This window comes from Alligator mississippiensis, chromosome 11 (assembly GCF_030867095.1).
Source record: "Alligator mississippiensis isolate rAllMis1 chromosome 11, rAllMis1, whole genome shotgun sequence".
Taxonomy (NCBI): domain Eukaryota; kingdom Metazoa; phylum Chordata; order Crocodylia; family Alligatoridae; genus Alligator; species Alligator mississippiensis.
In genome coordinates, this window is record NC_081834.1 from 5,658,448 (window position 1) to 5,682,261 (window position 23,814).

Here is a 23,814-nt window from a genome sequence, read left to right on the forward strand (position 1 = left end):
CTGCTTTTGGTTCCAGCTTCATAAGATCTCTGGCATATTCATGCTTAGCATTACACAGGCTTAATATTGACCCAGGGAAAGTATGTCCATGCTGTTCCCCATGAAGGTCAGGTAACAAATTGTTTCCAGTCATTTGTACAAAGAACACCACAAAAGAGGACTTTGCTTGTAAATCTTTATTGATAGAAACACATATTCTGTTGCTTTTAGAACTAGCAAACTCAGGAGATTATGGTCTGTAACAACTTACACCAGATATTACAACTTAACTGAGAAATGTCATGTTGTTATGAATATGCATTCTATAATAAAGAATAAATGCCCTGTTGAGGAGCTCGAACAAAATAATGGAAGGCAACATCCCTGCCGTGCTAACGAGATTTCAGTACTAACACTAACCTATATGATCCCTCAACTGTTATCAAGCAGGTTTATGTATGCAAATGTGTGTGCAGTAGTGAAGCAGTAAGTTTATAAATTTATGCCCTGCCTCTCCTGAGGAAGCTGTCTGTGCCCCGGCTTTGCCATCATGAGCCAAAGGTTCATTCACCAGACATTTCAAAAGCAGCAGAAGTTCTTCATGACCTAATGTCTTTCATTGATAAAACTGTTCGTTGCAAAATGCCCTCCAATGAATCTGTGTGTCCTTACCCTAGCCTGACAGGAAGTAGCACTGGGACTGTTTAACCGTGAAAAAAACAGCCAACAGTTTGATCAGTTGGGAGCTGGGAATAAGAAGGACAGATACCTTTTTCCTACAACACTTTTAACACACAGCCAACAGCCATGCAAACAGTGGGGTGTAGAGAACATTGGGGACGCTTCTGGATTATGGCTGTTAGCCTGCATTAATACTGCAAGCTGCTACAGGCTTTTAAATTTAACCACAGAAGCAAGACAGGGCTGAAGTCTAGGAGGTCAAGGTGGAGGTGCAGGGAGAGGGTCCACCACTGAAAATAGCTGATGCCAGGGTGGGGGCAATTTCTCTATGACGGTATTAAAAAAATATCTCTAATGCAAACAGTGAAGTGTCTGAAAGCATTGCTTGACTCTCCCCTATCTGGTCTGTGGCACCAAAACAGCCTGCAGCTTCCTGGATCAACACAGACCCCCAGCACTCCATACTGAGAGTGGGTAAGCAAGTACACTTGGCAAGCTCCTTAGCTGCACTCTTGTATTCAGGGAACAGGAAAACCGATGCTTGTTTCCATGTCAGCACGATTTGATCCATCACGTCCCCCTCGCAGTTCCCGACAAAAGCAAGGACTAGCTGCCTCTGCTACGCTAATACCTCAGTGTTACCTGTGTGCCTCCTAATGCAGTGCTCATGTCTTTTTCAGGATACTGAGAACAAAGGGAACTTCCTGGTTTTCCAACATTCGAGTATCTAAATTCTCAGTCAGGAAGGGGGGGGGAGTTAAAAGCCACACAACAGCACAAAGCAGCTGCTGCCTTAGTGTTTTACCTGGTAAGCCACCGAGGGACATCAGAAGGACTAGGCTGCTTCCACTACTAATGACTGGATAGGACATAGGCAGCCAGACAGGCGCTGTTCAGGAACACAAGGTACTCCTGCTGCACTGGTAGAGAAACTTGCATGCAAGCCAAGAACAAGTTAGTCATGTCCAAGCCAACCAGTTGTACCTCCAGGTTATTTATAATCAGGAGAATGCTGCTAAAAAAAGCAAAGTTCCCACTGATCATTAATAAATCCCCCAAACCTTTTTGGGAATGAATGGTCTGATATATCCCAACATCAGAAGCCTTATCTGCATGCAATATTAAAAGAGCAAATATCCAATTCAAAATAACTAGTCTTTTTCTATTCAGTGCTGCTCCATTTCTTTTCTTGTAAGCATATTATATGCAGATAACAGGATTTCTTGGTAACGTGGTGGTCAATGGGATATAAATTTAAGTATTAGGTCATTGTTCAACATTAAATACCATGCATATATGACTGAAGAGTAACTAAATACAGTATAGAGGAATGTTTTCCGAAGATGCTAAGAAATCTAACGTGATCATTGAACTGTACAAAATTATTTATAGCATAATGGGTAAAACTGTAAGAATCACAGGCTCATCTCATCTTTAAGATAAATTAGGTAAGAATCAAAATCACAGCTTTGCTGACTTTACTTCATCTTTCTCTTTTTTGGTCCAAGTTTCTGCCTCCTTTGCTTGTAAAGGTAACGGAAGTTTATAAACAGTCCTGAAAGAGAGAGAGAAAATGTTTACTTGATGCCAAAGATCCCTGCAAATTATTTATGCCAGACATTTTTTTTTGCAAAAATTCAGGAACTGGCACATTTCTCAAACTAGCACTTGCAAATAATAGTTAAATGATTTTTTCCTTAGGTGTCTAATTATGAGAGCTAAAGAAAAACACTGCTTTGGTACTGCAAGGCTGCTCAGGAGTTCAGGTTGTCACCTTTGAAAGGTAGCAGAAAAAGGTAAAATAATTCTAGGGAACTTGCAAGGAAAGAAGTGTTGTAAAACTTGCAGAGGCTGTATCAGACTGGATCCCCAGTGAGACGGGGGGAAAAGTGTCACTCTGATTTACTTTGTCTGACAGAATGGACATCTAGTTAGGGTGCTAAGTTTTTGTTTGTAAATCCTGAGTTGAAAACATGTATTCCTCTGACATCAGTAGCTTCAATCAGTAGCTTCAGCCAAGACACCACACTTTTATCAAAGATCCACTAATAGAGAACAAACAGGTGTAGTTGATCACAGGTAAACATCACTTTTATATAATAGGCTGCTGTTAAGAAATCTCCTATATTGCTTTCCAGAGGACTACTCCTTCATATTGCATTGGTGCAATGACAGTCTAGTTAAACATCTCTATCATGCTGAACTATAAAGTTTTTAGCATCTCTATCTGTATGTACCTCAAAGTAATCTATGTTCTAGGTCTTCTTTTTAAGCAACCATTATTATTCACTTGTTTTACCTCTGAATTTGTTCGGTTAACATATTTAGACATAACACACGGGCAAGAAGAATTTAAACTTATAGAAACTGGTGTTATGATTAATTCCCAAACATATGCTAATAATTTAATTTTTTTAAAATGAAGCTGTCGTCTTCCTCCCTGCATCCCGACCCCCCGCCCCTCCCTGACCACTGATTTTGGATTTTTCAACAGCTGGGAAAACAACAAAAAAACCCAGAATGGCCTACCTAAAAATAATAATATAAGGTAGATCTGAAGAAAGAATGAAAAGTTGATTGTGACGTTCAGTGGATTTGGCAATCTCAAACTGAATTTTCCTGTTTCACTGAAGATGGGGATGGCCTGTATCACAGAGACAGCTGAAAGCAGAAAGTGAAGCAGGTGAGAGGTCAAGTACAAGGTAAACTATACAGCTAGTCAAACAGGAACTTTCTCAAATGTCTTCCTTATTTGGTAAATAGTGACTTCAGCATAAATCAACTTAAAGTTGTTATTTTAAATGAAGTTGCCCCAAAGTCCTGGTCTTTGCCAGACTTTAGCCCTTGGGATCGATGAGCAGTGCTGTGAGCTCATTCCCTGCAGCAAAGGGACTACTCAGCCTGTTTCTCTTATGGCTACAGCAGCTGGTTTCTCTTATGATTGCAGACCAGCGGTGCAACATTTTTGGAGAAGAACTCCAAGCTGTTTCATGCAGAAAAGTTAATGTAAACACATTTGTGAGACTTCCTTTCATATGGAGGTGAACAAAGAATTAGATTGCTACTGTTTCTCTAGCATAATGGATCTCAAACTGGTCCTGGAAAAGAGTGGAGCCCATGGGTCCTGCTTCTCCAAGCGTCATCTGGCTGGGCTCCTCACAGAAACGCTGTGCCCGTAGAGCTCTACAGGAGCAGTAGCTGCAGCTTAGAGAAAGCACTTCCAGCTCCATGGCTTTGACCCCCTTCGGAGTGGAGGAGTCAGGGGCTGCAGTTCTGCCACAACCACTGCTGCGTGGATGGAGTTTCCCCCAGAAGACTGGCATTCCCTGGACCATGGGACATTCATGTTCTTGGAGCCAAGATTGTTCCTGGTTCCTGCATCCTTGCTCCAGCCAAAGCCAAATATGCAATTTCCTCTCCAAAGCTGCTAGTGATGTCTTCACCTGGATTGGCCAGCAGAAGGTACAGCTCACATGAGTGTAACCCCAAAACCCAGGTCAGAGCAGGGAGGAGTGCAATGCTGGCTATGTAAAGATGTCTTTAAAAAATTCCTCTGAAATGTGGTGGGCCAGGTTAGAGGGGGAATAAGAACTGCCAACCTGACTGCTGGAAACTGAGGTTCTCTGTCTATCCACAGGGCAAGCACAGCAGTTGTCAGCAGCACTAGTGTCCTCCCAACTTCCGCAGATTAAAGGTAAGGTTGCTTCTCCCACTAGTGCCATCTCAGCCCTCTCCCAGACTACCAGCAAGGTTGCTAACAAGGGGTGCACTGATTTCATGGTTGATGCCGATATTGGGGCTGGCCACATTGGCCAATACTGATCCAATAACCAACTTACAGGAATGGAGCTGGGCAGTGTAGAGAGTAGTGCCCTGCAGATAAGTCTGTGGAGGGGAAAGTGTGTGCGGGGGGGAGGGAGATAGATCGAGGCCCCCACAGTGAGGGAGGGAGTGGGACAGGGTAGGTGCTGCCCAGCCAGGATGATGTATGGGACCCTGGGGCCGTAAGCAGGATGGAGCCATGGGTGGCTTGCTCAGAGGGCGCAGGGGGAAGTTGAAAGTTTGACCCCCTCCTGAACCTCTTCCTGGTATAGCCACTCCTCCCAGCACTGCCATCCACCCCGCACAGCTGAGCCCACCCCACTCCTTCCCACTCTGAGTGCAGGCCTAGCCCAGCCCCTGCACTGGGAAGAGGCTGGTGTTGCCCCGGCCATGAAGCGGGCAGCTCACCACCATCCTACCAGTGCAATGCTTTTCTTTAGCCAGAGGGGATGTGAATCCAATTTCTCACCACCAGGCTGTGGGCTCCTCCTGGGCGAGTGCTCTCAGTCTTTGACACCTGGACTCAGATGCCCTCCACAAGATCTGGAGGCTCCCCACATCCTTGGCAGGAAGACTTTAAGACCACCCCTGCTACCATGTTGTGCAAGTCAAGCCCCTCATTTCCCTTGTGATTCTTACTAGTGCCTAAAAAAGGGGAAAGCTTTGTTTGGGGCTGAACAAAACTTTGTTTTGTCAAGAAAAATCTGAAGCCAATTTGGTCCTGATCAAATCTTTTTTCTATGACGCAGGTTCTCTGATGCAGACACTCTGTTGTTCACCTCCATATAAAAGGAAGTCTCGCAAAAGAATTAGGTCGCTACTGTCTGTCTAGCATAATGGATCTCAAACTGGTCCTAGAAAAGAAAGGAAGTCTCGCAAAAGACGTAGCAGCGCGACGGCGAGGTGGTCTTTCCCAAACATACCTTCTCCCAAGGCTCCGAAAGGATAGAGAGGGATCCAGATGGTGTATCGGATCCAGGTGAGGACCTTCCATTCCATGTCAATGGAGGAGAGCATGTAGAAGGGATACCTGGAGCAAAGGCAGTTTGAGAAAAACAGATGTCACTTATGAGGTTAGCTCCTTACTTAACATGCTGTTCCAGGATTGTGCACAGTGGCCATGAGGTGTCATCTGGCGACCCTGCTGACTATCTAAGATGTGACTGTGTGTTCAGTTCCTGCCTTAGTGTTCACAAAGAGGATGTTCCCTGTGGCTGTCTTAGCTGTGCTCTTCCTCTAGCAGGCTGCCAAAGCACAGCTGTTTGTCAGACAGCCCAGAGAGAATGAACTGCCTGGCTTGTTCGACAACCATCTCAGTTAAAAATAGACGCACTAAAAACCAGAGCAGAGATTGGGCAGAACAAAAATTCCAAAACCCATAAAATCTGGCAGTGGCTGCTGCAGATGTCCTGGGGCGAGCTGCAAGCTAGCACAGGATGGGGGTGCCCCAGTGCTGCCCAATGCTGCCAAGAGACCCACTGCAGGCTGGGCAAAATGGCTCTGTGGGCCATATTTTGCCCCCACCCCCTTCTGTAACTGAAGAGCATAATTTTGCATGGCAAATGAGTCCTATGATTGTCTTTGGAGGTGTGCAGGCATGCAGCTCTATCCTATCCCTATCACTAGAACCAATTCAGACTCTGGCAGACGCAGGGCACTAACCAGAGCATTATGCTGCAACTAGCCTGAGTCCAAACAAACATGGCTCTCCAGCACCATAATGCTGATACTGATGCCAGAGAGCATCTTTCACAAGCAAAACTCAAAACCATTTTAAAGTAAAGGCTCCTTTAAAAATGAGATTCATGCACAAGCGCTATGGCAAAAATCCAACAAACCTGAATATTTCTATCATACTCCAGGCATAGAATATGAAGAACACCACTGCTCTGCTTTGCATTTCTTCCATGCTGCCAAGGATGATGAACAAAATAAAATTCCTTCCAAATACCTGTTAGAGGAAACATGCATGCCTGTAAGTATAACAAGAGATACAAACGCAGCAGTCAGGGGGCAAGCTAGCCCTGCCCCTTAAAAGCTCTCAGCCGTAGTAGCACCGTGTGCCTTTAGCACGTGATACTAAGGGCAGTGGTAGGCCTGGGTGATATTGTAAGGCCAGGATCTACCATTGCAGCTAAGCTGTTTCCTAACCCTGTAGCTTTTCTGCACTGGTTGTGTTTGGATCCTAGCCAGAAGCAGGGAAAGAAGCCATGTTTCAGAAGCCTGGCCATACCTTATGTATGGCAGCAACTGACCCTGGCACAGAAACCTTTCTCCACCAGCTTCTCTCTGTCTTTTTGTCCCAGGGGTCCGGCCTAGGTAGGCAAACCAAGAAGAGGGCTTACTGCCCAGGCTGGGGAGCATGGTTTCCTCCTAATTAGGTCAAGTGGATCCCAAGAGTAACACCAGTGCTGTTGCATTAACTTATTTTAGCAGTAAGGCCTAAATACTACTATATAAAATATAGAACTACAGTGACCAAGATGGCATGGGGGAAAAAGAGGCATCTTACCACATTACCTGTATTAGAGAAGGTATCAGTGGTGATCTGACAAGTCCTATTAACGAATTCACACTCTCCATAAGTGCAAGTGTCTGACAGAAATACATCATGTCAGAAATGGTGTGGAAGGTATCATAGAAGGAATCTGTAAGTAACAAGAGAGCATTTAAAGGCATTTGAATGCCTGCCATGGCAAAACCTACTCAACAATACATCCCTTGACTGCAATCAATTTGCGCATACATTTCAGAATCAGGTTTGGATTTGAAAAGTTGGCTTGCCCACCTTGTATAGATGGCTTTTGGGCAGGCTATCGGAGACGCACTTAGTGCCTTACCCTGCTCAAGTAAAGGGTCTTATGCTAGGAGAAATGCAATACACTGAATTATTTCAGTACTTAAGGTACACAAAAGAAATGGTAGCACTGTACATCAACACAGTACACAGCTGTACGCTTAAGAACAGCAGTGTCTTGGCTGTTCTGCTTTCACTAATACCAAATGTCAGTGAAGGCGACATCTCAAAAGGGGCATTTTCCCCACAGTACAATTTTTCGATAGAGAGCTTAGTATTTAGAGAACAAAGCAAACATTGCCCCTAAATCATGGGTCTGCATTTGCCATTTACAAATCCACAGTAATTCCTCTCCTCAACGCTATGGCAACTTTGGGAAGTGTCCTGTTGTGTGTTTCAGTGAGGTGCTGACAGTTTCCTAAATGCAGCTTTGTTAAGATTTCATTATCTGGAAGTTTTTGTAAGGGTCAAAGAAATAGCACAGCTATAGAGTGCCTACTACTTGCCTTTTCCCAAGATAAACAGTCGAACTGTCATGTTCACAAAAATCCAGGAGAAGCCCAGAAACTGGACAAGATTATACATGAACAAGTATCCTCTCTTCAGGTGTCTGAAAGCTGCAATCAAGTATTAAACGTCAGGTTAGCAAAATGCACTGGCATTCCCATTTCCTGCAGCGGGTGGAGGATGAGATGGGGATAGCAAGAGGTCACCGATTCAGCCTTTCAAACCTGGAGGTAGGTATCGATCTCTTCCTTATTAATAGTATGATCTGCCTACTGGAGTCAAAGGAAAACCAGGACTAGCACAAGGGGAGTGCTGGCTTTCCTGTCACCTGCTTACAGGAATGATATATCGAAAGCCAGTCCCCTATCAAACAGCAATGCAGTGACACTGTGATTGGAAGTGATCTATATGAAGTCTAGGGCACTAATTTTCCAGAAAGACATATCAAGCTTCTTCCGACAGCGCTGGAAGGAGGCATGTGTGTTACAAAGCGCTATTTTGCCTGTGGTGTGTATTAACAGACAACTATCACTGTCTTTTAAGTCCAATCAGCCTTATGCACTTAAAGATGCAGTCACTTACGATCTTTCGGGACTCTGGATTCTATTCTCATTTTGTTGATTCTTTCTTCCTCCTAAAGATGATGGAGAAAGTTATAAAAAGTGTTAGTGTAATAAGCTACTGACCTGTTAATTAACTATCCTGTGGCAGAGCTAGTGGGATTTACAACTCAGTTACACATACATTTCCTACAAGCATTTAATTTTTCATGCATACAAGGGGGGGCATATTCTTTTGCATCAGGAAAGACTGTTCCCCCAAGAGCAAATGCTTGTTTAACCAGCAGAGTTACTTTCACTCCATGAGTGAGAATCTCTAACAAGCAGATGCTTTTGCTTTTCCTTGTTTTTTAAAAAAAGCTGTTTTCTAGGACAACTGTGGGTTGTTATTATTGCTTGAAGCTGTTTCTTTTTCATGTTAAGGGATCATTCATCCTCTGTTTCTCCTCCAGTCATTAATGGCAGATCTAACAGGTGTTAAATCCTGAGAAGTAACAAGGAAGTCTGTGTAGTGCCTAACCCTGTGAGACTCTCAACCAGACTAAGACTTTGAGGCATAAGTAGTTACAAGTGAGGCTTGGTTTAAACCCAAACCAGCTCATTTGTGACTTCCCCTTCAAAATCTGGGCAAGATTATACATAAACTGCTTGTGACAATTCTGCTTGCATCTTGCGAGCAGCACGCTCACTGAACTCCAAGCAAATGGAAATGTTTAAACTCAGCAGCCAGACAGAGCCTCTTCAAAACAGAATGGCTGTTTTTATCTCTCAGGCCATCACACCTCAGCTGCTGGTTTAACCTGTGTGTGCAGGCCATACCTACCTTTTCTCTGAGCTCCATTTCAGCGTCCGACTCATCCAGCCAGCGATCAAAATCCGGGGCCAGAAAGAGTGGGCGTTTCTCTTGCTTGGTAAGTCTCTCCCACCAGTTGCTTTCTTTTTTCCGCACAGTGATGTTCAGCTGCCGCTGCGTCACTTTATACGCTGGCTGCAACAGAAAGGGCGAGGGCGGCCACGTGAACACATGTCATTAGGGCCCCTTAGAGAGCAGGCTGGATTGAGCTGGGGGCAGGCTGGTGGTTCTGGAAGGTGACATCCTGGATCAGCCACACGTACCAGCAGTGCAGGGTTATCCCAGCTGCCCAGCCATGACCTCCATTCTCAAATTCCCCTAAGCCCCATCTGCATTTCAGGTGCTTAACCCCCTGGCTTTCTGCACCCTCCTCTAGCGATGAGGTATCCTGTTCTTTCTGGACTTCTTGTAGCTATCCAGGCTTTTTCCCATTGAGTTTGTCAGCACACAACACTGAAATGACTCAGGGGCTAAGGGAACCAGCTCTTTGATAATGAGGGACTGTGCACCCAGGAGCATGCAGTAGGGAATTCCAGTTAAAAAATAGGTGGAAGTAATGCAGCAGCAGCCGCAACCTCAGCTTCTTTCATTAAAAAGGTGAGGGAAAAGGAAGCTTTCTTTGGGAATTGCGTTGCTGGTGGCTTTGGAATGCCCTGGGCTGAGACCAAGGCGTGGTTTTGAATTTAATTTCTTTGAAATCTCATATTCATTTCTGATCCAACAAGCTGAGGCATCATCAGGTGCTTCCAGACTTGTTTAGCAATAACTATACACACCACAGAATTGAAGGAGCCAGAAGGATTCTCCTTGCTTGGTAGAGGCAGGAGCTCTGGGGGTCTCCTTTGATGCACTGCATGCAATGGCCATATTATTTGCAAGGTGACCCCCCCCCAACATTGTGTCCTGCACGCCTCCCAGATTTCATCCTGCTACAGAAGCTGGACCAGTGACAGAAAGGCACCAACATCTGTCAGCTAGAAACTCCTTGTGGAAAACCTATTCTCTGGCAGGTGCAGGAAGCCCCGTGAAGAATTCTATGCTGGGGCTGGACAGTTAGACTGCCTGGCTGGTTGTGCTGCCCATAATCTATCTGTATGATCTCGCCAAGAGGCATTCCCACCCTCCATTCATTTTAACAGGCTGCAACAAGACAAGGGAACTAGCCCTCATATGCCTGGGTGTGGCAAGGAGATCGTGCGAGTTCCCCTGCTAGAGAACCACTTCCTGCAGAGGCTGATGGTCATCCGGCCGCAATGATACTGTTAGCTCCAAGCCACTGATTGCTAAGGGGCATTTGCTTGCTGGCAGATCACCCTGGATGGTGCGGTCACTCCACTGAGCAGTCTCCAGGGGCATTCATTCTCCCTCTCAGAGAGTATCCTCACCCAGGGTCCCATCCTTCATGGAGGGCTTAGTCAGGCATGAGCAGGTGGCTAGACTATGTGACCCCCTGTGGGCCCTTGTGCTCCTCCCTCCAGCCCAGCCAATACCACCCACTGCCTTCTTCAACTTGTCATGCAGTGCAGCGAGACAGGCTGGAAAGTTGTCAGAAGCACCCAGAAATTATGACAAAAGCAACGCCTGCCTCGGAGGATCAACATTGTTATCTGGGTTTGCAATCCTGAGGTGTGGCGAGTCTGTGCAGCAACTAGGGAATCAGGCAGCCCTGCTCCATCCCTGCGGTTAAGCCAGGGCTTTGCCCGTTTCCTTGGGATGCCGACCCTTGCTGCCATGCCACCAAGCCTTTGCCATCTCAACTCTCGACCACCATGCTTGCTTTGCACAGCGCTGTCCCTCCCACCCACCCAGAGACCAAGATGGGTTTAGAATGCATCAAGCACCATGAGCCACGATCCACACCAAGCCCTTAATGACTTCAAGGGACTGGAAAGGGTCAGTTCTGACCCACAAAACCACAAGCATCCTGGGCCCTGCCCATGTGCCTGAAATGTCACCTCTCCCTGTGGGCTTTATGGCCGTGGTGAGATCACAGAGATGCTGGAACTCATCTTAGGCACTTTTTTAAAGCTGTCTAGATCTGTATCCAAGATGCACTCAAAAGGAACAAGCCTCTGTTAAAGAAAAGACAGAATTATCTGGGCAGCCAGCACAACATGCGCTCTGGGCACAGACTCTCCAATTTCCACTGCTTGCAAACTGAAGTCTCCCTGTAGTGGCAGGATTTCTCTTTCATCCTCACCTCAATCCATGTCACTCCCTGCCAGCAGGTTTTTAGTGTCTCTAACAGTGAATGAAGGAGTTTGGGGGATTCCCATTTTGTCTTTAGTGCTGGGGACCAGAAAGGGAGGAGGGCGACGACTGCAGAGGCAGCATTCTCAGTGACCCAAGGAGGAAGGCTATCACCCCAGCAGGTACCTGGATGTGGGACTCTGTATGTGTGGAGTGTCGCTGGACAGAGCTCACGGAAGAGGAGACCCAAGGAGCAGAGATACAGCTGAAGCGTGTTGTTCAGAGGGGGATCTGAAGACATGTTTCTCCGCGAATCTGTGCAGAGAGGCCCTCTCCAAGTAGACTGCAGCGTGAGTCACAGACTGCCCACTGCATGCCAGTGAACTCGTGTTCCTTTCCCAGCACTTCTGCATCCATGGTTTGCAAACCCAGTTCAGCTATTTAGTCCTAGTGAGATCTGTTGAATTCTGCTTTACAACAGGGATGGTCTCCTTCCCTTCCTCTTTACCCAACCAGAAGAGAGATCTCCCAGGTGACAAATCCCTGGCTCCCAGTCTTGCCACAGCTATTCCCAAGGGCTGCAGGATGTTACAGGTTCTCCTATGCCTCCCCTCACCCACTGGGACAGCAGATGATTGCCCTACAGTGCTCCTCTTGATGAAGAGGGGAACGATAGAAGAGGTTGTTTTTCCCAATCAGGCCCTTTGCCATTACACTGAGATGGAAAGTGAGACAAGGTTTGCCTGTAGCAGAGGCAGCACATCGCAGCAAGGCAGATGGCATTTTCCCCAATCAGGGCTGCTTCACACGCAAAATCCCTAGATTTGCTGCTATTTTACTAATCCACCTAAATTACCTTTTAAATCTATCTACTCTTCATTTCTGTGGCTAATTTAAAGCCCAGTCCTGTACACTATTACCTAGAAGAGCAACTGGCTGCAGTGAGATTATTTGCATGACCAAGTGCAAGGAAATCAGGCTCAGAGAACGGACGGCAAACCCGTCCAGCATCTAGAACTATGACCGTTAGCAGACTTGCCTGTTAATCGCATCAGGAAACAAAGCAGCCACCCCAGGCAGCGTGCCTGAGGTTTACAACCAAGTCATTTCTCATTTGCATTTTGTTAAACTACATAATGGCAAGACTTTTCCTTTGAAAAGGACACCACGAAGAAAGAAAATATACGTACTTTGGGCTCGACAGGTTCCAGAAACTCCAGCTGAAATTCATAAATGTTGTCCCCCTTGGCACCATGGCCCTCAGCTAAAACAAAAGAAGCAACAAGCAGTGTCAAGACCATGGGACACCCCCCACCACACACAGTGTTGGTGAAACACATCATTGTTAATCACCAAGTAACATAAAGAGCTTCTTCTGCCCCTCCGGGCTGCAGGATCAAAGTACAGCATAATAGAAATGTAAAACCAGAACGAATGCAAATGAAATGCTAAACAGCTGAAACAAAGAGGAGTTCAAAACAGGCGGTGGGTGTCTCAAACAGGAATCAAGAGTGGCTACAGCCCAGCATCACCCTGGGAAGGGCTTTCTGCTTGAGGTAGGAAGCCATTTGGTGCAAGCTCCACCTGACAGGAGTCACCACAGCAAAGGGTCTGTGTCCTATCCCAGAGGCAGCAGTGCAATCCCTGCAAGCCCACTGGTAACACACTGCAAATCCCCCATGATCCACTTGGTCTCTGCACAGGACAGGCTCAACTTAAAAATCTGCTCCGTTCTAGGGAGTTGCTGCAAAAGGATCCTGTTCGCCTAAAGCTGTTTGCAACTTGAGATGACACTTGACTCTTCTCCATACACTCCAGAGCTAAAAGAGACCTTTACATCCCTGCAGCATGAAACAGACCTCGAGGTTTCAAATGAGATCAACTTCAGAGAGAAAAGGCAGCCCTGGGATGTTCCTACTGCAAGTCTGACACCCCACGGTCAAGTTAGTGCTGCTCGGTCCACACAGAAGGGCTCCATTTCCCTTTTCCATTGAACATTAGTTCCTGCTAGCCGTTGCGCACAGGGTCTCTGTGCCAGACAGATTGCTCCGGGTTACTTCCAGCTCCTGGGCTAGGGAGGTGACCGGCAGAGAGGCACGGACATCCTGCCGACATTTACATGTGGCGAGTGGGTTTGAACAGGTGAAACGTGGTGCTCTCTCAAGGGATGCTTGTATCAATGGATGCAGCTCATCCTAGGACCACCACAGCCGCTCCGCCAAGGCTCTGCTACATCTCACCTGCTCCACGTGAGCGGAGGAGTCTGGGACTGGGGCCTACCTCATCTGGATCACAAAAAGCGATTAGAAATCATGGCAATAACTGCCTCTGACAACTTATTCTCTGTCCCAACAGACGGCATGCCGGCACCCAGCCCTGCAGAGATGCCCAAACGCTACAAGCTCGAAAAGCAGCTGCTGTCACCTACCTTTGAAATGCAGCACGTTGTCAGTGATGGCGATGTTGGGGCTCTGCGGAAAGAGAAACCGCTTTAGGTACGTGCTTGTTTTAAGCCTGGGCTAAAGAATCCCAGCTGCAGCTGGCCAGGAGTGCACCGCGCGATGCCTTTCAATTCCAGCAAAGTAGATTTAGGTTAAAGGTCAGGTGACGACGCTTCCTTACTGTTAGAAACTCCTTTGCTGGAGCTTTGCAAGAGGAGGCTGGATAAGCACTGGGCGGGGAGGATTTGGGAATAGTTTCCCCATGCTGGTGCACGGGGTTGGACCAGATAACCCACGAGATACTAGTCCCTGATCCAGTCCAGCTCACGCCCTTTCTCCAGCCATCTCTTCCCCCAACTCCCCTGTCCACTTTCATTTCTCTATCCCCTTTTCAGTTTTGTTTTCACCGAAACCTTCCTGAAAGTTTCCCAGCCCTGCAGACGGGACGGTCCTCCGCGCCAACCACAAGAATCGCCCCGCGCCCTCTGCTCTGTCCGCTCCTGCACGACACGTGCGATTCGAAAGTCCAGCGTTTCGGGGGCCTGGAGGGCCCAGCCAGCTCCCTGGTGGGGAGAAGCAAGACCCCACGGGAAGGGGGGCAAGGAAACCAAGAGCAGAAGCTGGGGTTGCTTCCCCCCCTCCTCCCCAGGCAGCTGCGGGGCGTGGGAAGAAGGGCTGCGCGACACCCGCAGACCCTGCAGCTGGGCGCTACCTGCACGTCGCTGAGCTCCACGCGCAGGTAGAGCTCGTGGTGCCGCTGCGCCCAGTGCACGTGCGGCGTCAGGCTGGCCATGGGGCTCTGCATGGCGGCGGCGCGGGCCAGGCCCCGGCTGCTCCGGCTCCGGCTCGGGCTCGGGCTCGGGCTCGGGCAGGCGGAGCGTGCGCACGCGCCCTGCAGCCGCAGCCGCCGCCGCCGCCTCCGGGCCGCGCACGGGTGGAGCCAGCGGCCGGGGCAAGGGCCGTGCGGGGCTTTGTTCCTGGAAACCTTGCACCGCCTCCGCGCTGCTCCCGCACCCTCCTCCTGACACCCCATGGCTCCTCTCACCTGCCCCCGCCCAAAACAGCCCAGCGCCAGACTTTTTTGCAACCGGTTGAAGGCTGCTGTTAAATCCCCACCTCGGTCTTCCCTTCTGCAGGCCACATCAGCCCAGCGCCCGCCCTCCCCCGGGCCTGTCCCCCGGCCCCTCAGCCGCTTTTGTTGAGCTCCGCTGGACTCTCTCCAATGGGTCCGCGTCGCTTCTGTAGTGGGGGCCCGAAACTGCACACGGGACGGCAGGTGTGGCCTCCCCGGTGCTGAACAGAGAGGAAGAATCGCGGGCAGTGCCCTTACTAGTGCAGCCCAGGACGCCGTTGTGCACCAAGGACGCACCACTGGGTTATATTCAGCTTACTGTCCCCTGCCAGGTGCTTTTCTGCAGAGCTGCTGCCCAGGCTGCACCGGTGCATGGGACTGTTACGTCTGAAGTGCTTTGCGCTTGTCCTTGTTGAACTTTGTGAGATTTCTTTTGGCCCAATCCTCCGATATAGCAAGGTCTTTCTGAATCGTAGCCCTGCCCTCCAGCACTAGTACTCCCTGCACCTTTATGTCATCTGCAAACTTGCTGAAGGCGCGCTGCATCGCACCTTCCAGGTCGTTGATGAAGATATTGAACAAAACCGGCCCCAGGACCGACCCGTGGGGCACGCCGCTTGATGTAGAGGTGGGAAGCGAGACTGCTCCATAATCAATACTCAGGGGTATCGCAGGCATCAGAGCTCCCGCAAGGGGCAGGCCTGGCTGCACCCAGCAAATAAGCACCAATATGACATCCGTTCAGGATGACCAGAAGTAGGAGAGGGCCGGCAGGTCCTTCCATGAAGGTATCAGAGTGGAGACCTTGCAGATAAGCCACAGCTGTTGGAGGTGTAGGATGCAGCCATGACTAAAATCACCACAGCCAAGTCCCCTGTGTCCCAGCAATTCCCAGCCAAGCAGGTGCCAGGGAACTCAGTGGGAAAATTCAAACGCAGAGAAGCCATCGTGTGTCTAAGAAGTATAGGTCCTGGGGACAGAAGCGAGACTGCCTGGACTATCATTCCCTGGATCCTCCTTTTTTAAAGATCAGTTTTTAAAGGTTTAAAGTTATTGTTTGATAAGCAGGCCACAACTTGCTGGTTGCCTTCCTTCATGGCTTTCGGGGGCATTTTCCATTTCCCCCCTTCATTCTTCTGATTTTTTTTTATCTGGCAGCTCCAGTGTTTAATCATTGAGACCTCTAATAATCCATTCTGGGTTCTGTCCCTTGCTGCTGTCCTGGGCAAAGAGGGCAACACCGAATGTCCTTGGTCCAACTAACCCTGTGGCTTGAGGCAGTGGAGAATTGGCACCAACAGACATTTTTGACAGGAGCATTGAGTACAGTCCTTTGTAGGTACCACGTGCTTATGGTCCCATTCATAACCATACCGTGCCCCTCCTTACTGTCAGGTTTCTATGTGCAAGGACTAGTAAACCTTGCAACCCTTCCAACGGCTTAAGCAGCCACATTTAGAGAGATCTTGCACGACACGACCCAGTGAGTGTGAGGCAGCTGTATTCCTTCCATGGTTTGGCCAAATGCTGAAAAGCAGAACCCAAGTAAAACTGTAACAGGGCTCTTGAATTTGCATGGCACATTACAATTAGCACAGGCATATTGCACTCATCACCAGTCTTGGAGCAGGCTCGTGCTATTTGGATCAGGAGCAAAGGATGATCTCCCTGGTGGCCTGTGCAGTAGCATGGGCCCTCATTAATGACACATCTGGCTGGTAACGTGATACACAGGAGTCCATTGGAGGGCAACAAAATGAGTTAGAGGTCAGGAGACAAGACTTGTTAGGAGAGAGAGGCTGAGGGAACTAGGATGATTTAACCTAGAGAAGAGAAGATTGAGAGGGGATTTAACAGCAGCCTTCACCTCCCTGCAGGGGTTTGCAAAGAGGATGGAGCTGGGCTGTTGTCAGTGGTAGCAGATGACAGGACAAGGAGCAATGGGCTCAAATTTCATCAAGGGAAGTTGAGGTTAGATATTAGGAAGATCTTTCTCACAAGGAGGGTAGTAAAGCACTGGAGCAGGTTACCCAGAAAGGTGGTGGGATCTCCATCCTTGGAGGTTTTCAAGACCTGGCTAGACAAAGCTTTGCCTGGGATGATCTAGTTGGGATTGGTCCTGCTTTGAGCAAGGGGTTGGACTAGATGTGACCTGCTGAGGTCCCTTCCAGCCCTCATTGTCTGTGATACTTTCTGGTACTACATTCCTGGGCTCTGGGGAGGAGAACTCGTCTGGGTCCACCTGAACTCTGCCCAGGGCAATGCCCAAATATACCTAATAAATAGGAAGGGCAAAGAATAAGTCTGGAGTCAGCCTGGCAGGAAAAGAGGAGCAAAGGTTGGGTTGGGAGAGTGTGGAGGAAAATACCTAGGACCTCTGGGAAAGCAGGTAGACTCTATAGTTGTGGTGAGGAGCTGGACTGTATGTTCGTAAGAGATCCCAACTCTTCGCCCACCAGCCAGCTGCCACCAGAAAACCGCTGCCATTTTCAACCGGGGGAGCTGTGAGGATGAAACCCCAGTCTCACCATCCCAGGGATCCAGGAGGCAGACATGACCCAGGTGCTGACCTAGTCACAGCCCAGTGATGCAACTGGGGAAGCTCGGACGACTTCCAGTAAGCGTTACAAGACACATTTTCATAAACCAGCAGAGAGGTGAGCCAACCAACTCGGTTCCAGGCATCTCCGTGGGGTAGGCATGTTGACAGCCTCTGTGCATACAGTCTTTCCAGGGCTTTTATTTTTCCTTGATGCTAACCCACTGCCTTTCCTTCTTGTGTCCCAGCCATGCTCCAGCACCGCTGTCTTGGACTGGCCTTCCCCCTTTTCCACGGGTCACCCATTATGGGTGAATACAGGCACGCACTGCAGCAGCACATGCAGAAAAGGCATACAGTAGTTCTCTGTTTAAAGGTGTGTTCTCAGGACTGGAAAAAGACTACATTTACCCCGAGCATGCACTTATCCCAACTTAAGGTAAACAGTGCTTGTGAAATGCATACTACTGTCAGTGCTATGGTGTTATCAGCCCCCAAAACTGACAAGCGCCCATGGTTTTCAAGGCTTCTAATAGTGGTTTTCAGGGCTACTATAAGGAGCACTGAAAACCAGCAGAGATTAGCCCTGAAGTGGACTGTGGCTTGTCATTGGCAAGGCTTTTTATAGCAGCCCCTTTGACAGCTGCTTCCCCACCATCACACTTGTACAGCTAATGGAAATACAGTTACGTTGCAAAGCAGACTGGGCTGAACAGGGCTCTGCACTTCAGCGGTTTAGGCATTTCACTGATATACAGAAAATTGATGTTTGTTATCCCATCAGCACTGTGCAGCCCAACTGGGCTGGCTTTTTGTTATGCCATTAAGGAAATCCTGGATTTATGTGGTGTGCATGGAAATGGAGTGCACAGCACCTTGCTCACAGGCTTATTAGTGCTCTCACCTTTTCACCAGAGTCTGGAATTATGCAAGACAGCAGAAAGGGCCTGGTGTACAGCAGGCCAGATGAGGCAGCTGTTGTCAGGCCTGGTAAAGATTTCACTGCTCTGTGAAGCATGGTGGGAGGCTGTTTATCTTGCAGTGCACTTTCTGCTGGTCCCGCCCCCCCCATCCTTGCACAGACATCCAACAGAATAGGGAAACCGTGAGGAAACATCTTCCCATCTCCAGGCTGTCCTAAGAGTAGGCAGAACCCACGGGAGTGAAAATCCAACCTTGAGGGAAAAACACAGGGTTGACTTGGAGACTAGAGACCAGAGCAGTGGTAGTTAACAGTGCTAATATTACACAGTACCCTGCAACACCCTTAAAAGCATATCATGGCATCCCAGGGTGCCATATCACCCTATTTGAGAATCACTGGACTAAAGACAATACTCTTCCCATGGCTGTTTGTCCTTTCTCTCTTCTTCCCCACTTCAACTGCAGTTGGCACTTTGTGGTGACTCAGGATTGAGACACTAATATGAAGTGAGTGCCTTTCTAATCTGCACTGAAAGAAGGGAAGACTGAAAGATAAACTCCTGTGTACATCAAGAAAGGCATAAAAATGGGAGAAGCAGAGGGAAGGATGGCTTGCAAGCATGCATGTGGTGTGATCCCAAGGAAAGCTTTGTACCTAAGCACATGTTGTTCACGAGCAGCCCTTGGCCTTGCACTAGGAGCGCACTGCAGCCCTGGCTGTGTCCCTGGCAGTGTTTCATAGAGGCCTTCTCTCTGCCTGTTCAAGGCTGCTCCTTCACAGAGCCTCATTTCAAGGCTCCTTCCCTTGTTCTTGCAAAGAGTTGTACAAACTCCTACGAGCTGTCACGAAGGGCAGGTCTTTCCAGTAAACCTCAGCCTACACTACAGACACCCCTGCAGTTCCACTATTACTCAGCAAGTACTTGGTGCACGCTTAACAAGTGCCCAGTAAAGTCTTGCTCAGTCAAGGGAGCAGACGTAGGTCTTCCGGAACAAGTAGCAAAGGATGCAGATGCTGGGAGCAGAACGTTTCATTTTAATTGCAGAACCCAGTCCTGAGTTTGGAAATTTCCCAGCATGACAGCACCGCCCACGAGTCCCTTTGCTTTCAGGGGAGCACTTAGGAAAGTCCAGAGATCTGCGGAGATGGACTTGAATATCAATATTCTTGAATATCCTGAAGATCTCCTGGCCTTGCTGGTCATCTCTGGGTGGCAGCACCATCCTGTCCCATCAGTCTGTGCCACTGCTTTGAGCCTAAGGATGGTGAGTTCACTGAGAGGACCTGCTCTGGGAAGAAATCTAGAGGAGGGGTCTGCGTGTCATCAGACTCCTCTGCGCTGGCCCTGTCACCCTGAAGAGCAATGTGGAGTATGCTGAACAGGAGTGCAGAGGAAAAGGATCCATCATGTTTACATGTGATTTGGCTGTATCAGGTGGGTGTCTATCTACTGGGTAAGGCAATCAGGACTCGTAGTAGAGATGGTATCTTTTATTAAACCAACAAGATTTTTGCAAAAAAAAAAAAAATTCTTTAATTGTAAGCTTTTGGGCACAAACCCTCTTCATCAGGCATTGGAGAAAAGATTGTAAAAGTTCTCCTGGGTAGAAATACCTACTGGGTATTTGCTTGTCAGCTATTACATCAGTTGCAGTAAAATGACTTCTCAGATACATTTGGGACAAGTGCGGAGGCTGCTCCAACATGATGGAAGTCCAGCGCGTCGGAGCAGATTCAATGAATCGAGTCTGCTGGACTGTGGCAATTGCCATGCTCTAGTACCCTCCTGTGAGTCATGTATCAGTGTCCCTGCACTTAAAAATGGCAGCCAGGGCACTGGAACTAAGGCTCATTGAATGAGCTTTAATTCAAGTGCTCCTGCCTCAATTTTAAAGTGCAGGGACGCTGATACAAGAGACGCGGTGGCACTTTAATTAGAGCAGCTCTTGGAGCTGCTCTAATTAAAGTGTTACCCTCCCACCCCCGGAGCATGTGTTAAAGTGCCCACAAAGCCCATCGTGGATCTAAATGGCTAAGTGACTGCACATCTTACCTTATTTTGCTACGGCTAAGGGAAGGGGTCTAAAAGATTTCTGGACAGAGCAAGATATTATTAATCTAAATAATAAAAAAATAACCTATCAATCAGCATTTGCTCAAACAGGGGTGTGACAGGCCCACGTCCACCGAAGGGGGGGCACGTCCCTACAGCCTTGTGTTGCACCTGGATGTATCGCCCGCCATGACTTGTTGATAATGTACCTCTGGGGGTGGTGCTCGGTGGTTCCTTTGAAGTCCAAGGGGTTCACTCCCTTGGTGCTTCTGCGGGGCTCCTCCGCCCCTGCACCCCACCCCTTTCCACTCGGGTGTTGCACTGGGTTCTGGTGGTGCCCTGACACAGTCACCGTTTCCTTCCTCCACAGTGAAGGCTGTCAAAAGAGGTGCTGCTGGAACGCACCGCTATTCATTTGGCTTGCAGAAACTAACAATACAAAAGAAGAAACTCGGCCAGAAAGAGTCTGGCTTGGGCAGTGGACAGGGCAACATTGCCCCGTGCCAAGCAACTCACTCCTGAGTGTGGGGGGGTAGGTGCCCACTGCACTCCCTCCTTGAGGCTGAATTGACTTCCTGGTGAGCTGGCTTTCTACAAGGGGTCTTCCCCATCTGGCGACTGGGCCAGGTGTGCCACAGTCCCGTGGCATCCCATGCAGCACTCATATGGGACCCAGTGTCCTGCCAGGCCCCCATCAGTGCACTTTGAGTCTGCTGTCACTCCAGCGGGGTCTGCGGGTTCTGTTGGACTCCCCGGCGGGGTCCACCCCGGTCTGGCACCCGCAGGACCCACTGGACTGCCCTCTCTCAGCCTCACCTGACCTGTGTGTTCCCAGGTAGGTCTCTGTTGAGGGTGGGCCCGCCTCTGTGCTGAGCCCCTTGTCGGTGGACTTAGGCAGGCTGGTGTTTCCTTCTGTCCCCAGGCTCCAGGGGCAAGGGAGTCTTCAGTTGTTTGCCTCGGCCTTCCAGACCCGGGGAGCACGGCCAGCCTCCAGCCAGCTGTTGGGGTTGCATCGGGGTCTTTCCTGGCCTCTTCCCCCTCAGTGTGTGGGTGCAACACTCTCCTGGGCGTGCTGGCTGGCAGAAGAAGTGCTGGGCCTCTTCCAGCAGCGGGGCAATTGTCCGGCTTCATTTCCGGTGCCCAGATGTGTCCCCCTGCCTTTCCAGCTGCTGGGCCCATTTTGAGCCTGCAGCCTCCAGCCCAACCAGCGGCTCCTTCTCCAGCCATGCGGTGCTGGCCAATTTGATTGTGGCCTGGCCACTGGGCTGAAGCTTGAAGTGAAGCTGGCCGGGGGTTGTCACAAGGGGTTCTTATTCAACCCATGTTGCAATCCGAGGGAGGTCTGATGTTGGACTGTGTCAGTAAAGCACATCCATTAATTTTGTACTAGTTTCTCCTCTTGTGGCAGTGAGTGAATCTGGATATTCTGCTCTGTATAACATCCAGTGAGTTCAGAAAGGGCAGGGTTTTAAATGCAGAGTCAATGTTGTACCTCTTTATTTGGGGAACAAAACCTCTCATTGCCCTCTTGGAACTCCTGCTGCAGCTGTCTCCAGTTCTCCTTGCATTGCATCACGGAAGTGCCTGCGCTGTAGCCAGCAGATCCCTGCGCCTATCTGGACCCCTGTAAATAGCCATGTAAACTGGGGCCTGGTGAGCTGCAGAGCAAAATCCAAATAGTTATTGTTTGGGTTGCGCTGAAAGCTAACCGAGTGGGGGCTGCTGGCAGCCTAATCAGTTTTCTGGGTTCTTTGTACCCAGCTGCCCAAAAAGCCCTTGGTGTGACAAGAAAAGCAAACATTTCTTAAAGTTCAAATAATGAGGCAACTGCCCCGAGTGACTAGTTGTCAGCACAGCCAAGATGCAATGACCATGGTACACGTTGCCCAACATCCCTGTCATGCCAAACCTCCAGCCAGGCGACAGCACGTAGGAATGACGGAGGACTGAAGTCACAGGAAAATGTGGGTTGACGTCATTCTTTATTTTCCCCTCCTTTTTTTTTGTTCCCCAGACAAAAGCTAGTGTCAAAGGCTGATAGGCCTGAAAACACGTTACAAGCTGAAGGGACCCAACAGCAAACCCTGGATGAAAGGAAGGTCCTCAAGATGAGGCTGCATCCGTTTCTGTGACAGGTAGCACTTTCTTATCACCTCCCTTCCAGGATTTGTCCATGCTGATGGTTCATTCATTAATAGAGTGGAGCTCTGCTGCCTTGTGATTTGCACCAAATCCTATAGTTAGGAAGGAAAAAGGCCTGCTTGCTCAGAGCTGCAGGGTTAGAGGGACCGAGAATATTTGGGTTGCCCCGTTTGTCCAGGACAGCTGCCAGGGGCAGACCCCAGAACCAGTCCCTACAGCAGTGGTTCTCAGCCTGTCTAGACACAAGACACCTCTCGTTAGACTCAAGACCCCCCTTGGAAAATGCCAGCTCTTAGTTTCCATTCATTTTTTTGACTATGGAAAACTAATAAGAGCGGGTTTTTCTGTTGCAAAGCAGTCAGAAAAGCCATAACAGGTCAGAAAATATTTAACAGTGTAGATTCCTGTTTGAAATCTCTGGATTGCTGTTGTGCGGGGGTAACTTAACCCCAGCGGTCTTTCCTGCCCAGAGCAGGGCAGGGGGCAGGACCCGATGATCTCACGAGGTTCCTTCCAGCCCTAAACTTCTGTGAATCTGTGAATCATGTTTGCACACCTACGAGTGCTAACACTGAGAGGGGATTTAACAGCAGCCTTCAGCTCCCTGCAGGGCAGTTGCAAAGAGGAAGGAGCTGGCCTGTTCTCAGGGGTGGCAGATGACAGGACAAGGAGCAATGGGCTCAAGTTGCAGCAAGGGAAATTTAGGTTGGATATTAGGAAAAACTTTCTTACTAGGAGGGTGGTGAAGCACTGCAACAGGGTACCCAGAGAGGTGGTGGAAACTCCATCTTTGGAGGTTTTTAAGAGCAGGCTAGACAAAACTTTGGCTGGGATGATCTAGTTGGGGCTAGTCGTGCATTGAGCTGGGCATTGGACTGGATGTGACTTCCTGAGGCCCCTTCCAACCCCAGTTTTCTATGATTTTCTATGCATGGCACCGTTGAAAGGATGTCAAGGCACCTGAAGGTGCCACGACACCCTGGTTGAGAATGATGGTATTCGAGCTGCTGGATAAAGAAGTGGGAGGAAGGAAAGGGGAGTGGGAAACACCCCTAAAAGCAGTGGAGGAGGCCACCTGCGAGCTGTGGCCTGCTCATCAAACATCTTTCAAAACGGATCTTTAAAAAAGGAGGGTGCAGGGAATAACGGCCCTGTCAGCCTCACCTCTGTCCCGGGGAAGGGTGTGGGACGGACAGTCAATCGCTGTAAGTATTTGGGAGATAAGGCGCTGGGTTTTTGGTTGTAGCGGTGCT

General features: G+C 48.9%; 2 protein-coding genes across 3 annotated transcripts in view; one reads left to right on the plus strand and one right to left on the minus strand.

Annotated features, from left to right (window-relative positions):
• Positions 1-161: 161 nt before the first annotated feature.
• On the minus strand, positions 162-14,707 carry HACD3 (3-hydroxyacyl-CoA dehydratase 3). Its single transcript, XM_006269758.4, has 11 exons — positions 14,543-14,707; positions 13,818-13,860; positions 12,580-12,653; positions 9,170-9,334; positions 8,369-8,420; positions 7,786-7,896; positions 7,003-7,130; positions 6,321-6,433; positions 5,406-5,512; positions 3,190-3,321; positions 162-2,215 (listed from the first exon to the last, which is right to left on the minus strand). Exons 1-11 carry the CDS (start codon positions 14,633-14,635, stop codon positions 2,139-2,141), a joined length of 1,095 nt encoding a protein of 364 aa, XP_006269820.1. The 5' UTR covers positions 14,636-14,707; the 3' UTR covers positions 162-2,138.
• A 4,579-nt stretch (positions 14,708-19,286) lies between these two features.
• Positions 19,287-23,814, plus strand: part of DPP8 (dipeptidyl peptidase 8) — a 49,889-nt gene continuing 45,361 nt past the window's right edge. Inside the window, exons 1-2 of one of the 2 annotated variants that reach the window (XM_019477783.2) lie at positions 19,287-19,801; positions 22,434-22,554. The gene's annotated coding sequence lies outside the window, so the exon portion shown is untranslated. The remainder of the gene's footprint in view (positions 19,802-22,433; positions 22,555-23,814) is intronic. The other variant, XM_014605916.3, reaches the window with a different exon arrangement.